At 44.6% G+C, this 15,396-nt stretch overlaps 1 protein-coding gene across 2 annotated transcripts in view; it reads right to left on the bottom strand.

Moving 5' to 3' along the window:
- Positions 1-15,396, bottom strand: part of vav2 (vav 2 guanine nucleotide exchange factor) — a 522,340-nt gene that overhangs the window by 23,733 nt on the left and 483,211 nt on the right. For both annotated transcript variants that reach the window (XM_028809081.2, XM_051931588.1), the window contains 3 exons: positions 10,217-10,288; positions 5,532-5,584; positions 1,377-1,493 (listed from right to left, as the gene is read on the bottom strand). In XM_028809081.2, the coding sequence (XP_028664914.2) occupies positions 1,377-1,493; positions 5,532-5,584; positions 10,217-10,288 (242 nt within the window). The remainder of the gene's footprint in view (positions 1-1,376; positions 1,494-5,531; positions 5,585-10,216; positions 10,289-15,396) is intronic.

The raw sequence follows: 15,396 nt of genomic DNA, 5'->3' as shown, positions 1-15,396 counted from the left end.
GGACCCCACAGGTTCATCCTCTTGCAGATCTCTGAGTTGACCCCTTAGCAGGGATGGTTAACCCTAACCCTAATCACAAAACAGACTCCTCACAGTGCGGCCAGCTTCGTCCTGCCTTGTGGATTGGGCAGATAATTGCATCCTGCACTCCAATCATTGTCCAATTGGCAAACTGCAGTGGGTTCAGGTGGTCACAAAAGGACTCCTGTAGTCCAGGACCAGCATCTCAAAGGCCTTCATGATGTAAGTGTCACTGGTCTGTAGTCGTTAGGTGAAGAGGTGCCCACCTTATAATGCAGGATGTTTTCCTCAGCAGTGGCACTTTCTGAAGCCTTAGGGACACACTGACCAGGTGACAAGGGGACAATACAAAGTTGGTCAGCACAGGCCTTAAGAAGTCGAGGACTGACTCCATCTGGTCCCGCAGCTTTTCCTGACTGTAGCTTCCCCAGCTGTTCCTGTCTTGTCCCCAGTGCTTGCTGGGATAGTCCCCAGCTTCCCAAGACCCTGCTCAGGAAAATGGATTTTATGTATGCAATGTATTTATAACTGAGTTTATTAGCTGCAGAAACAACACAGGGCAGTTTTTTCACGTGTATAAATATTTGGTTTGCTTATTTATTAATTCACTGTATATTTTGGGGCACGTTCTATTAATTATCCATCCATCCATCCCACTATATCCTAACTACAGGGTCACAGGGGTCTGCTGGAGCCAATCCCAGCCAACACAGGGCACAAGGCAGGAAACAAACCACGGGCAGGGTGCCAGCCCACCGCAGGACACACACACAGACACACATCAAGCACACACCAGGGACAATTTAGGATTGCCAATGCACCTAACATGGATGTCTTTGGACTGTGGGAGGAAATCCACACAGACACGGGGAGAACATGCCAACTAGGACCCAGGAAGCGAACCCGGGTCTCCTAACTGCGAGGCAGCAGCACTACCCACTGCGCCACCGTGCCGGTCTCTATTAATTATGTTTATGTAAATTCCCTTTACTGTGCATTATATTCACGTCTCACCTTTATATTGTGTGATTTACTGTCTTCTCGTTGTCGACTGGGAAACTTGTTGTGAGCCGAGTTCACAGTTCACTTTGGCTTAAGCCGAGCTTTTTTTGCCACGTTTTGGAAACTGGGAGTGTAGCAGCCCACCATTTTGAGCCCGTCATTAGAAGCGGCCATAGCATGGCCTCTCTTTCACAAAGTTTTCGGGGGCACGTTGGGTGACATGTGCCTCCCGATAAAAAAACACAGCCCAGATAGTGAGAGTGCGGTTTAAAAATCCATGAGCGGCTACAGTGGCAAAGCAGACAAAGGGGGGAGACTGTATTTCAGGAATCCCACCAAACATGGCAGCTTACCTTATGCTGATTGCAAAGCGCTCTGCCTCAGCTGTCCTCTCTCGGATTAGGTACGTTCCGCTAGGATGGGACTTCAGGAGGTTGTCGGCTTGCTGTCTCTCCATGTTACCTGCAAACCTAACAGAAAGGAAAGCATCCAGTCAGTCAGAAGTGGGTGGGCTGCGACCCGTACAGTCTATGAGCAGGTTAAGCGTCTGCTGATGTTTGGCATCGCCGCTGTTCATTTTTAAAGCACAAAGCTCTGCTCAGGACTCTGGTGACAAACAAGTGCCAATGTCTGTAACTAAACCTCAGCTCTCGTTACTAACAGTGGATTCAGAAAGTCTTCAGATAAAATGGCCACCATTGTATCATCCAGGTGGATGCTGCATGTTGCTGGTGGTTGAAGTGGCTCCTCACTCTCTGTGTAAAGTGCTTTGAGCAGTGAGAAGAGCGCTTTATAAAGAATTACAGATCTTTTCACTTTCGGCACACTTTATTGTGTTGTGGATTTCATTTTAAATGGACCAATTTGCCATGTTTGTCCACCAAACTACACTCAAAACCCCATAATGACAAAGTGAGAACGCATTTCAGAGAGTTTTCCAAATGTACTACAAATCCAAAACTGAAATCTTTCACTCTTAAAAAGCATTCAGACCCTTAATTCAGTTCTTTATAGAAGCCCCATTTGGCAGTAATTCCTGCTTTGGTTCTTCTTGCGTTTGTCTCTACAAGCTTGGCACTCCTACATTTGGGCAGCAGGTCCTCTCAAGCTCCATTAGAGTGTCTGTAAACTGCCATCCTCAAGTCTCTCCACATATGTTCTGTGCAGTTTACGTCTGAGCTTTGGCCAGGACACTTGGAGACTTGTCCTGAAGTCACTCCAGCATCATCTTGACTGTACACTTTGGGTCATTGAACCGTCGCCCCAGGCTGAGGTGGGGTGCACCCTGGAGTAGGTTTCCTTCAAGGACCTCCCTGTATTTGGTGGCGCTCATCCTTGCCTCATTTCTGACCGGACTCCCTTTCCTTACGCTGAGAAGCACACAGCCATAGCGTGATGCTGCCGCCACCTTGTGTCACATACTGGTGTCTTTGCACGACAAAGTGCGTAGGGTTCTGCTCACACAGTTCTGCTTTTGTCTCATTAGAGCAGAGAATCTTTGTGCTCTTGGAGAACTTTCAACAGTCAAGAGTACCTTTAATCTGGCCGCTCCGCCATAAACACATGAAAAGATGGGAGTGCTGCTGAGATGGTCGGCTTTCTGACAGGTTCTCCCATATCTCAGCAGTGGACTTGTGAAGATCTGTTAAAGTGGCCGTCGATTCTCGGCCAAGGCTCTCCTTATCTGGTTACTCAGACTGTCCGGATGACCAGCTCTAGGAAGAGTCCTGGTGATTCCAAACTTCTTCTATTTTACAATTCTTATGGCCGCTGTGCTTGTAGGAAGACTCAAAGCTGTAGAAACAGTTTGGTCCCCTGGCCCTGATCTACACTCACCAGACTTTGAGCTCTACAGAGACCTTCATGGTACTTGGTTTCTGTCCTGACATGCAGTGTGAATTATGGGGCCTTCTATATACAGGGACACATTTGCCCTTCTTAATGACATCCAATCAATTCAGTTTGCCACAGGCGGACTCCAATCAAGGTCTGGACACAGCTCAAGGGAAATTATAGCAAACAGGGGGCACCGGAGTACACAGAATGGGGTCTGCATACTTCTGTGAATAAAAGATGTCAGTTTCTGATTTGATAAATTTGCCAACCTTTGCCACTCTGGGTTACAGATTGTAGATTGAAAGCCATACAGGAATGGTTTTTAAAACAGCAATGCTAATGTCATATCCGTTTAAAATTAAATCTACAACAGAATAAAGTCTGTCCTGGACGTGAAGGGCTCCGATTACTTCCTGAATCCACTGTACAGTATATCCTTCTTCCTTTCATTCTGTAGAAGCAGACTGGCGTGGGCAACCTCAGCCCCAATGAAGGCACTCAGACTCTCAGGACAGGCAGCAGAATCAAAATTTATTGTACGGCGCACATACAGACTCGCGTCAGATGCAGTGAGCGCCTAGCCACGGGCATACATCTCTTACATCTCTCTATTATAAAAAGAAAATCCTGAGATGAGACAATTTCCAAGAGATTTTTTCAAGTCCCGCGAGACGAGACTTTGGCCATGAGATTTGTTCAAGTCCCGCCCTCCTGTCAACCATATTCAGCCACACCCACGGTCCTCTCACCTCTCATTGGTGTGAATGCTTTTCTCAGACACAGTTCCTGCGCTCTCAGCTCTTATAAACTTTTACGTTTTCCTCATTTTAAGATCCCAAATAAAGAACACGTCTTGTGTCCAAATCTTATTGAAGAATTTCATCCCGAAGGGTAATCAACCGGAAAAATGAGTGCACGGGTAATCCTAGCACTGATAAACGATGAAGTCAAACGAATTAAAGCAAAAAATTGTTGATAGGTAACACGGCAAATTGGTTAAATGCGTATCAATAGACTTTGCTGAAACAGTTGGTGGTGATGGTGTGGAAGATGAAAACATCGACTTACAATATCACGTAGAATATCTACAACCGTTAACACTGTCTGGTCTTCCACCGGCCGAATTACTGTAGAAAGAAGGACGTATCGTAATGTTATTGCGTAATTTACAGTATGTCCGAGTGATGGGCTATGCAATAGGACAAGATTAGTTGTATCCAAAATTGGTCGAACAATTCTGACATGGAAAATATTAACAGGTGACAAGAAAGGTAATGAAGTCCATCTAACATGAGACACCAAAGGAGATCTCGATATGCCATTCGCATTAAAACGTTTACAGTTTCCCATTAGAATAGCTTTTGCTACGACAAATCACAGGGACAAACATTCGAAAAAGTCGATTTATTTATTAGAGAGAAAGAAACGATATTCACTCACGGGCAGTTATACGTTGCATTGTCACGATGAAAGTCCAAACACGGAATCAAAATTCAATGCGATATTGACGAAAAGTTCATTCAAAAATTGTTTTTACTGAAGTTTTACAGGAAAAGCGTAAGTTTAAAAGTATTTGCGTGTTAATTTCAAAACCAAACAGAACAAAATCGTATAACGCAATGAATAACTCTAACGCAACATGAAACATAATTTACTTTCAATTTATTATGTTTTACTCTTTTTTTTAACTACGGTTAATTACTCGCTGATATGTCAAATAGTTAGTTCTATTATGCATAAGTAACAATTCCCATGAAAATAACAATCAGTTTAAATTGTAGAACTGCTTCCCCATACGCGAGTGGCAGAGCCGTGAAGTGGGTAGCGCATAGTGCAGGCCTGGGGGTTGGCGAGTGAAGCGAGCAGCGGGCAAAGCCCAATAGTTTATTACAATTCTTACCATACAAGCCATCATTCCTCCTCATCTCACTCCTGTAACTTCACTGCTCTATCAACATTTCTTAGCTGAGGGGGTGTCTGTCGGACCCTTCTCTGTCCATCATATCAGTTTGACAAGACCTCTCCTCACTCCCTATGAGCTCAGCACTCACCACCAATACTTATAGCAGCGTTCCTCAACCTTTAAGCATTTGCGACCCGAGTTTTCATAACAGTTTTAATAGCCCCCCTAATGTGTTTTTGAAACCCTAATAAAATGTATTGCTATATTTTTTGCTGCTGATACACTGCTGCAAGTTTAAAATTTCCCTATGAATAACAAAATTACGCCACATATGGCAACATTCGCGCCTCCTTTTTGTTACTTCCCTAGGGGGGCGCACCCCACAGTTTGAGTACCGCTGACTTATAGTTTGAAAGTTCACATTCCCACTCTAACAGAGGGTGCTCATCCTTTCCAGCTCTCTTGCGCGTCTGACCTTTGGCTTATGAAATACCGGTGGTTTGTAGCTCATACAGAAAAATAAGAGATATGTAGGCATGAGCCTTTTTAATCCTAACTCTTACATCTTAATACTGAGTGAACTAGAGGGTCTCCTTGTCTCATGTGCTTATAATACGTAGAGATTACCAATGTTTTCTATAATCCCCGCTTCAATTCTGTCCCCCCCAAGCCGTTTGCTTTGTCTTGAACCGTTACTACTCAGGTGACTTCAGTTGTTCTTTAGTTCTAAAGGAGGCAGGATAAGCGAGCTGCAGATACGATAACTTACCAGGGGTAGGCACTGTAGTCGGGCTCTCTGGAAAGCGGCCGGTTGAGATAAGGCTGCAACACAAGGGAAGCGGGCGTCAGAGCTAGTTGGCATCTTAAGACATATTCAAACACCAACACCTGGTCACTTTTCAATCAGTGACGCTTTGTGTGTCTTCTTCATATCCCCAATGTGCTGCTCTCTTTGCTTTTGTTCTTGCTTTGTCTGCTGGCATTTCTACTCTTCTGCCGCCAGTAATGAATTCCTTTTCATTTACATGCACTCTGTTTCCTTAATTTACTGACTTTGCTCAGTAATCGCTGAGTTTCACTAAGAAATGTTCTCTATCTAACAAAGAACAAATTAAAGGCTGTGAGCACGGTTACTCAGTTAGCTGAATGACTTCATAGAAATCAAGATGGTCCTAGTGACAGTGAGGACATTTGATATTTTGAGCGCTACATGTAATGCTTCTGAAGAGGAGGGCCAAGTAATTACCATAAAGCCAGGAGACAGCCTGAGCCGACAAGAGCGCGATGAACGACAGCTGATGAGAGTGCAACAGTGAGAATGCGAAATGTCACAGCGCATCGCAGCAGAGCCGCAGAGAAGTGTGAAATTAGCCTTTGGTCACAGCTACAACTAAAATCTGAACAGACACGGCAAACCGGATTATGCTATTTAGCCAAATATGTCTGCACAGACGTCTTCTATTAGCCTGTGGCTGTCTGCCTACATGAAGGCATAACTGAGTAATTGGACAAGCGTCAAGGCAGGCAGACACTGAATACGAGAACCGCTAATCATAAATCAAGGGCTGCTGGGCAAAAGTATAGAGGAGGAAAAAGTGAAGTGAAAGGAGGTTTAGAAGGTGATCTGAGCTTCAAGTCAGAACGTGAGGAGGCCTGCTTGTAGGCCTGGAAGGATGAAAGTTTGGAAGGGAAGGGAGGATAAGAATATTCAGATCATCACACGGAGAGTGGGTGACAAGAGGATTAAAGTGACAAGCCCAAAACACAAGGATTAGCATTAATATTCTTTCACAACATACTGGAATTTTTAATAACACGGAGACGGACACAGGTGGGGACTAAGGACAACGGTACAGGTGTTGGGAATCTGCAGATACAGTGCATCCAGAAAGTATTCCCAGCGCTTCATCACTTTTTCCACATTTTGTTATGTTACAGCCTTATTCCAAAATGGATTCAATTCATTTTTTTCCTCAGAATTCTACACACAACACCCCATAATGACAACATGAAAAAAGTTTACTTGAGATTTTTGCAAATTTATTAAAAATAAAAAACTTGAGAAATCCCATGTCCATAAGTATTCACAGCCTTTGCCATGAAGCTCCAAATTGAGCTCAGGTGCCTCCTGTTTCCCCTGATCATCCTTGAGATGTTTCTGCAGCTTCATTGGAGTCCACCTGTGGTCAATTCAGTTGACTGGACCTGATTTGGAAAGGCACACACCTGTCTATAGAAGGTCCCACAGTTGACAGTTCATGTCAGAGCACAAACCAAGCATGAAGTCAAAGGAATTGTCTGTAGACCTCCGAGACAGGATTGTCTCGAGGCACAAACCTGGGGAAGGTTACAGAAAAATTTCTGCTGCTTTGAAGGTCCCAATGAGCACAGTGGCCTCCATCATCCATAAGTGGAAGAAGTTTGAAACCACCAGGACTCTTCCTAGAGCTGGCCGGCCATCTAAACTGAGCAATCGGGGGAGAAGGGCCTTAGTCAGGGAGGTGACCAAGAACCCGATAGTCACTTTGTCAGAGCTCCAGAGGTCTTCTGTGGAGAGAGGAGAACCTTCCAGAAGGACAACCATCTCTGCAGCAATCCACCAATCAGGCCTGTATGCTAGAGTGACGAGACAGAAGCCACTCCTTAGTAAAAGGCATATGGCAGCCCACCTGGAGTTTGCCAAAAGGCACCTGAAGGACTCTCAGACCATGAGAAAGAAAATTCTCTGGTCTGATGAGAAAAAGATTGAACTCTTTGGTGTGAATGCCAGGCGTCACGTTTGGAGGAAACCAGGCACCACTCATCACCAGGCCAATACCATCCTTACAGTGAAGCATGGTGGTGGCAGCATCATGCTGTGGGGATGGGAGACTAGTCAGGATAAAGGGAAAGATGACTGCAGCAATGTACAGAGACATCCTGGATGAAAACCTGCTCCAGAGCGCTCTTGACCTCAGACTGGGGCGACGGTTCATCTTTCAGCAGGACAACGACCCTAAGCACACAGCCAAGATATCAAAGGAGTGGCTTCAGGACAACTCTGTGAATGTCCTTGAGTGGCCCAGCAAGAGCCCAGACTTGAATCCGATTGAACATCTCTGGAGAGATCTTAAAATGGCTGTGCACCGACGCTTCCCATCCAACCTGATGGAGCTCGAGAGGTGCTGCAAAGAGGAATGAGCCAAACTGGCCAAGGATAGGTGTGCCAAGCTTGTGGCATCATATTCAACAAGACTTGAGGCTGGAATTGCTGCCAAAGGGGCATCGACAAAGTATTGAGCAAAGGCTGTGAATACTTATGGACATGGGATTTCTGTTTTTTTATTTTTAATAAATTTGCAAAAACCTCAAGTAAACTTTTTTCACGTTGTCATTATGGGGTGTTGTGTGCAGAATTCTGAGGAAAAAAAATGAATTTAATCCATTTTGGAATAAGGCTGTAACATAACAAAATGTGGAGAAAGTGATGAAGCGCTGGGAATACTTTCTGAATGCACTGTATTTGAATTTGTGAGTAAAGCTTAAAACCTGAAGATGCACGACTTTATTTGATGATGTTTGTGGTTGATGGGGTGGTCTTGTAGTATATCACGCACTGGTGGTCCAGCAGCGAAGGCTCAGAATGGCTACCACTCAGAGTACTCTGGGGACAGCGACCCACTCAATGGTCTGCACCCAAGAAAACATGGACCAAAAAAGTGGAGGAAGATCGGCCTGAACCAGGCCAGCACCATCGGCATGGGACCATAAAGCATGGAAAAGCCTTATGAAGCGAGTCTGAAATCCTGCGGCACCCCCAGCAGCGTACAAGTTGTATGGCCAAACGCCTCCTCCAGCCGCCATCTAGGAATCAGAGAGAGAGAGAGAGACAGAGAGGTGGTCCAGGTGGCTATTATGTCGATCTGACTCCAAAGGGACCAGAACTGTTACAAGTCTCTAATGTGAAATTCCTGACAAAAATGTTAAAGTTCAGCAAACACGTTAAGCAACATATGAGAAAACTTGACATAGCACCCCAACGTTTAGTTTTGTACAGTCAGCTCAAAGATGATGCAGGACCTACATTCCAGAATCATAGTGACACAAGACCCTAAAATTACTCGAATTGGCCAATAGCTCAGGAGTAGGGTGTAGTTTTCAAATATGGCAGATATAATAGAGCAGATGAGACGAAAGACGGTCCAAAGAGATTCTTTCAGTGCTTTAGTAGCAGAACAACAGTCAAGGACGAGGTGATGTGCATCAGGAATAGTAAAGGGGAATTAAGAGATACAGAGAGTGAAATGCTCTAAACTTGTATTTTTCTTAAGTCTTCTCATGTGAGGAAATGGATAACCGCCCAGCAGTAACAGGGACTACTAAGGAGGTTTGGAGGGATTTGGAAATTGTAGAGAGAGAAGAGCTGCTCAGATTAAATAGGCTGAAATCAAACATATCACCAGGACCAGATCAGATTCACCCTCGAGTTCTTAGGGAGGCTAGCGAGTACAGATAGGAATCCTTGACACCTATTTTTAGGAAGTCACTGCACACTGGGTAGAATCCGTAGGGCTGGAAAACAGCAAATATCATCCCGTTGTATAAAAAGGGTAACTGGGCAGATCAAAACAACTATAGGCCAGTAATCTTAACGGGCGTCACAGGAAAATTAATGGAAGGAATTATTAAGGGAAAGATGGAGCAACACCTGGCAAGGACAGACGTTAACAGGAACGGTCAGCGTGGGGTCAGAAGAGGGAGGTCGTGTTTTATCAACATGCTAGAATTCTAAGAGGAGGCAACAAAAGGATATAACCAGAGTGGAGCAGGGGAGATTAATGAGCTGGACTTTCAGAAAGCATTTGATAAGGTGCCACATGAGAGATGGGCATCAATCTGCAAGAAGTGGCAGTTCAGGGTGTGTTGTGTTGATGGGTGCAGAATTGGCTCAGACACAGGAAGCAGAGGGTGACGGTGAGAGGAACCTCATCAGAATTGACTGACATTAGCAGTGGTGTCCAGCAGGGGGCATTGATGCTATTATTTATATATTTTTAATTGATTTAGATAAGAATATAAAGAACAAGCTGGTTAACCAAGCTAGGTGGATTGGCAGTGAGCAGATTAACACTACTGACACCTTCACCTTTCTGTATTTTCAGATATTGTGTGACGGACACAAGTTAGCTGGTCAGTTGTCACCTGATTTGGTGTCTCGTTATTGTTTGGCTAATTAAGCAAAAAAGAAACAATTGAGGGGTCCGGGTTTTACACTGCAAGTCAATTACAATGAAGGAAAATGGGGTCACTAATTAGAAAAGGTTTAGAAGGAAAGCTTTCCCCCACTTCAGCCCGCCAGGATCGGAGTTGGAGACCCCTAACATGAAAGATAGCAGACCATCTTGGAAGACTAATGACAGAAGGTGAATTTGGAGGTCAAGATTTAAAAACTTAGGCCTGTACATACACTCTTACCTTGGGGTCCAGGCAGGGCTTTACACAGGAACTTGGAAAAAATCCCGTTTTCTGGTTCTGAATTAACTTACCCTGTAATAAAAAAAGATAAACACACGTAAACGACCCAGAGAATCGACTTTTACAGAAGACAAAGCGAGTTTGGGCCGTGGATTTGACAGCTTCTGATTACTTCCAACATTATCAGTCAAGCAAATGAAAAGACAGATCATCTTGACCTCCAACCCCATTTGGACAACACTTACAGGAGAACACATGAAAGAAATGAGTGGCCAGGTGACACATCCTTCAATGGTCGGGCAGATCTTGATTCTTGGACGGCACAAGGCCAAGCTCAGTGGCAGGAACCTTGAGAGAGTCCATCAAATAAGCTGGGCCTACCACTGCAGCCTGGCCATTATTTCACATTTCCATCACAAACATGGCTGAAGCAAGTTCTGAAGATGGAGGAGGTGGGGAGGAAGCCACCGACAGTAAAGATCACAACTTAGAAGGCAGAGCCAGAAACCAACAGGGTGTTCTTGTGATCATCGGTCCTTCTAGCTGGACTTGTCGTATCTGCTAACGAAATGTTCTGGATCGGTGGTTTTTAAGTTCAGTCCTGGATGCCCACTGTGGCTTCAGAGTTTTGTCCCCACCAACACTTGCTTTTAACTGGTCCCCCTACTGTAGCCTACTTAACGGTATGTTTACCGCCAGAAACACGTGCCAGAAATGTTGAGACAAGAAAAAAACATCATAAAGTGTAACAAAAACCTGTAAATACCACAAACGTGACCCGGTGCCAGCCCTAAGCAGAACAAGATTTGGGGGCCCACCACTGCCTACTGTTGTCAATGCTTGATCATTCGCACACCTACTATAAATTGATCACTTTTATGAGTTGTTGCTGTTTGCTTACATTATACCAATGTCAGCCTGGCATGCTTTCACCCTTCTGTGGTTTTTAATTTTAAAAGGTATTAAACTCACCACAGTGGTCTCGTGTTCACGTGCACCTTAATATTCAAAGTGAACGTTTCCTAACACAGTAGGCCTCAGGCTTCCCTTTATGTTTTATTCGAACTCGCAGCACATCTGAACCAGCTGTTCAGTATTACTGATTGCTTGGCTCTGTTTTAGAGGGGAGTTAGAAACGAGCAGAAAGTCGGCCTGGCATGAAAATCCGTATTCTAAGAGATCCAGTACTCGGACTACAGCGCGGTGACAAGTCGTATACTGAATGTGGTGTGTCGAAAAGGAACCAAATGAACCAGCAGGCCATGCATTTACTGTAAGCATGTTAAACACTAAAACATTTTCAACATGTAAAAGTGCAGAACAACTATCAACTTCAAATAAAATAACTTATTTTAAAAATAAAAAATGCAGATGTTCACTTTTGTGGGCACAAGGGGCTAAAGTCGACATCTGGGGCAGAGTGTGACAAAAGCTACAAACGTCGATAAAACTCGCCATTGCATTATAAGGAGACCCTCTTTGCTAGGAGGACCGTTAGACTCGTTGACTTGACGTTGAAACCCTGCGTGTGCGTGAGTAGCGTAGAGTAAACAACGTCTAGAATGGCATCGACATCGGACAGGAGAGCGAAGCAAATGTGCAACACAAAATACTCTCTGTGTGTTATTTATTTATAACATCCATGCGTTATCCAACCCGCTATATCCTAACTACAGGGTCCTAACTGCCAGCCCACCACAGGGCGCACACACACACACACCAGGGACAATTTAGGATCGCCAATGCACCTAACCTGCATGTCTTTGGACTGTGGGAGGAAATCCACGCAGACACAGGGAGAACATGCAAACTCCACGCAGGGAGGACCTGGGAAGCGTTGTGCAAACCAGATAAATAAATAAAGAAGATTACGACAGTGAATTCTGTAAGTGCCTTGAGCATGGGAAAGGCACTATATAAATAAAATGTATTATTATTATTAAGACCCAGGAAGCGAACCCAGACGGGTCTCCTAACTGCGAGGCAGCAGCGCCACCACTGCGCCACCCTTATCTATTTATTTTTTGCATATTATTGCTGAATTGGACTGAATTTGACGCAATTGATCTGGACATAGAAAACGAAAGGCGTGCTGATATGTTCGTTTTAGACAGGAGAAGCTTTCTCCTGGCAGCCCCTGTAGACAAGTCCTACTCGTTCAGTCTTTGTCTACTTGTGCCGTCATGAACTTTAACATTTGACAGGCTAACTGAGGCCTGTCAAGTCGGAGACGGTGCTCTGGGGATTTTTGCAGTTTCTCTGAGGATTGCACCGTCTGACCTTGGGATGAATTTGTGGAGATGTCCACTCCTGGGTAGATTGGCAGCTGTCTTGAATGGTTTCCACTTGTCAATCATCTTCCTCACTGTACTGTGGAATGATGGCCTTCAAATTGTTCAGAAATGGCCTGATAACCCTTCCCCAAACTGATGATCAGCAACGATTGCTTCTCTGAGATCACTGCTGATGTCTTTCTTCCTTGGCATGGAATTAACACACACCTGAATGCTCCGGACCAGAAAGTGCCAGAACTTCTGCCTTTATTGAGGGGGATCACACTTGCTGATGATCACTTAATCGAGTGCATCTGATGAGCAGCACCAGGCCGATACTTGCACTTTTAATTTCAATGGCAGCAGTAAGGGCGGACTTAATTGTTCACACGCTGCTTCTGCATTTTGTTACACGTTTCATATGTCATGTGCTGTTCATCTGAGGTTGCATTTACTTCATTATACTGCATTCCAATCCACTGTAAACGTTAGAACATTTGAACACTCTGAATGAGGACAGGCCATTCAGCCCAACAAAGCTTGCCAGTCCTATCCACTTATTTCTTCCAAAAAAACATCAAGTCGAGTTTTGAAAGTTCTTAAAGTCTTACTGTCTACCACACTACTCGGTAGCTTATTCCAAATGTCTATCATTCTTTGAGTAAAGAAAAATCTCCTAATGTTTGTGCAAAATTTTCCCTTCACAAGTTTCCAGCTGTGACCCCATGTTCTTGATGAACTCATTTTAAAATAACAGTCTTGATCCACTGGACTAATGCCCTTCATCATTTTAAACCCTTCAGTCAGGTCTCCTCTTCATCTCCTTAAGGCTCACCTCTTTTAATTTTTCCTCTTAACTCATCCCCTGTAGCCCCCAATCAGCCTAGTCGCTCTTCTCGGGACATTTTCTTGTGCTGTTATGTCCTTTTTGTAGCCTGGAGACCCAAACTGCACCCAGGACTCCAGATGAGGCCTCACCAGTGTGTTATAAAGCTTGAGCAGAACCTCCTGTGACTTGTACTCCACACATCAAGGCGCTATATAACCTGACAGTCTGTTAGCCTTCTTAATGGCTTCTGAACACTGATGGGAAATCGATAGCTTAGAGTCCACTATGACTCCTAAATCCTTCTCATAAAGTGGACTCTCGATTTTCCGACCGCCCATTGTGTATTCAAACCTCACATTTTTACTTCCTTTGTGTAATTCTTTACATTTACTGACATTAAATTTCATCTGCCACAAATCTGCCCAAGCCTGTCTGTTATCCAAGTCCTTCTGTGATGATATATCGGATTCCAAATTATCTGCTAATCCACCTATCTTGGCATCTTGGTAACTCTGAATACGTCCAGCAGAGAGTAACTGCCGGATGGACAATATCAGTCTCTTTAGACCTCAACCCGGGAGCACAGCTAGTGACCCTACAAACCTTTAGTGTACAAGTACTGCAGTGCACAGCCATCCAAAGGTTATCTTTTTATTTTTGTCTTTCTGTTTACATCAAGGGCGGCACGGTGGCGCAGTGGGTAGCGCTGCTGCCTCGCAGTTGGGAGACCTGAGGACCTGGGCTCGCTTCCCGGGTCCACCCTGCGTGGAGTTTGCATGTTCTCCCCGTGTCTGCGTGGGTTTCCTCCCACAGTCCAAAGACATGCAGGTTAGGTGGATTGGCGATTCTACATTGGCCCTAGTGTGTGCTTGGTGTGTGGGTGTGTTTGTGTGTGTCCTGCTGTGGGTTGGCACCCTGCCCAGGATTGTTTCCTGCCTTGTGCCCTGTGTTAGCTGGGATTGGCTCCAGCGGACCCCCGTGACCCTGTGTTCGGATTCAGCGGGTTGGAAAATGGATGGATGGATGGATGTTTACATCAAGGACTGTTCCAACAATGGCTGTCCTTTTATCCCACTTCATTGCCTGATTGACCCATCAGCTGTGGGACCTGACTGGACCTAAAAATAAATTAGAATATTATCTTTCCTTTTAAGAGGAAGGAAAATGTCAGCACTCTGCATGAAGCTTAGTCTTCTCTGCTGTGACAATGTCACCTTCACTCGCTGGGTACGGACGTAGGGTTTGACCAGAAAAGCAAGCATTGGGATTTGGGTGGCTTTCTGGGTCCACCACGCTAAAGGATTCAGAGCCACTTGCTGTAAGTTAATGCTATTTTTCAATCAGTTAAAGGTGTGTCACTGTCTCGAGCACTCGTCCTCACATCCGAGGCTGCGTTTGAGAATGTCATGAGGACCGCTCTGATACGGTGGCACGTATGTGAGTTTTGAGTTTCGATTTGAAAACAGGCCTGTGGACGTGTCAGAGAATTCATTAAGCAATGGTTGTGATTCGCTGTACTAACTCACTAAACTGAGTGTGCAATGTACACAAATACAAATATTACTTATACACGTAAACCTGGCCCTAATCTGCTTTTCAATGTAGAATAAGTGGATAGAAGAGCGGCTGACTAAACACACAGACCGATTTGAGATAAAACGACTGACTGACCCTATAGACCCATCTCTAACCTGCCTTTCTTAAGTAAAATTCTAGAGAAGGCAGTCATTATGCAGTTAAATGAGCACCTCAATAAACCTGCTATTCTTGATAAATTTCAGTCAGGTTTTAGAACAAATCACAGCACAGAAACTGCACTCGTTAAAGTAGTAAATGACTTGCGGGTAAATGCAGACAGAGGCCATTTATATGTTCTCATCCTCTTAGATCTGAGTGCCGCATTTGACACCATTGATCATAATATTCTTAAGAATCGCCTTAGTCAATGGGTGGGCCTCTCTGGCAGTGTCTTAAATTGGTTTGAATCCTACCTGGCAGGGAGAAAATTCTTTGTTAGTTGTGGTAATTATAACTGAAAGACACATGATATTCTATATGGTGTTCCACAAGGCTCTATC

The sequence above is a fragment of the Erpetoichthys calabaricus genome, chromosome 9 (assembly GCF_900747795.2).
Source record: "Erpetoichthys calabaricus chromosome 9, fErpCal1.3, whole genome shotgun sequence".
NCBI classification, from domain to species: Eukaryota; Metazoa; Chordata; class Cladistia; order Polypteriformes; family Polypteridae; genus Erpetoichthys; species Erpetoichthys calabaricus.
The sequence above is the reverse complement of the archived record's forward strand: the minus strand, read 5'-3'. Positions and strand labels throughout refer to the sequence as shown.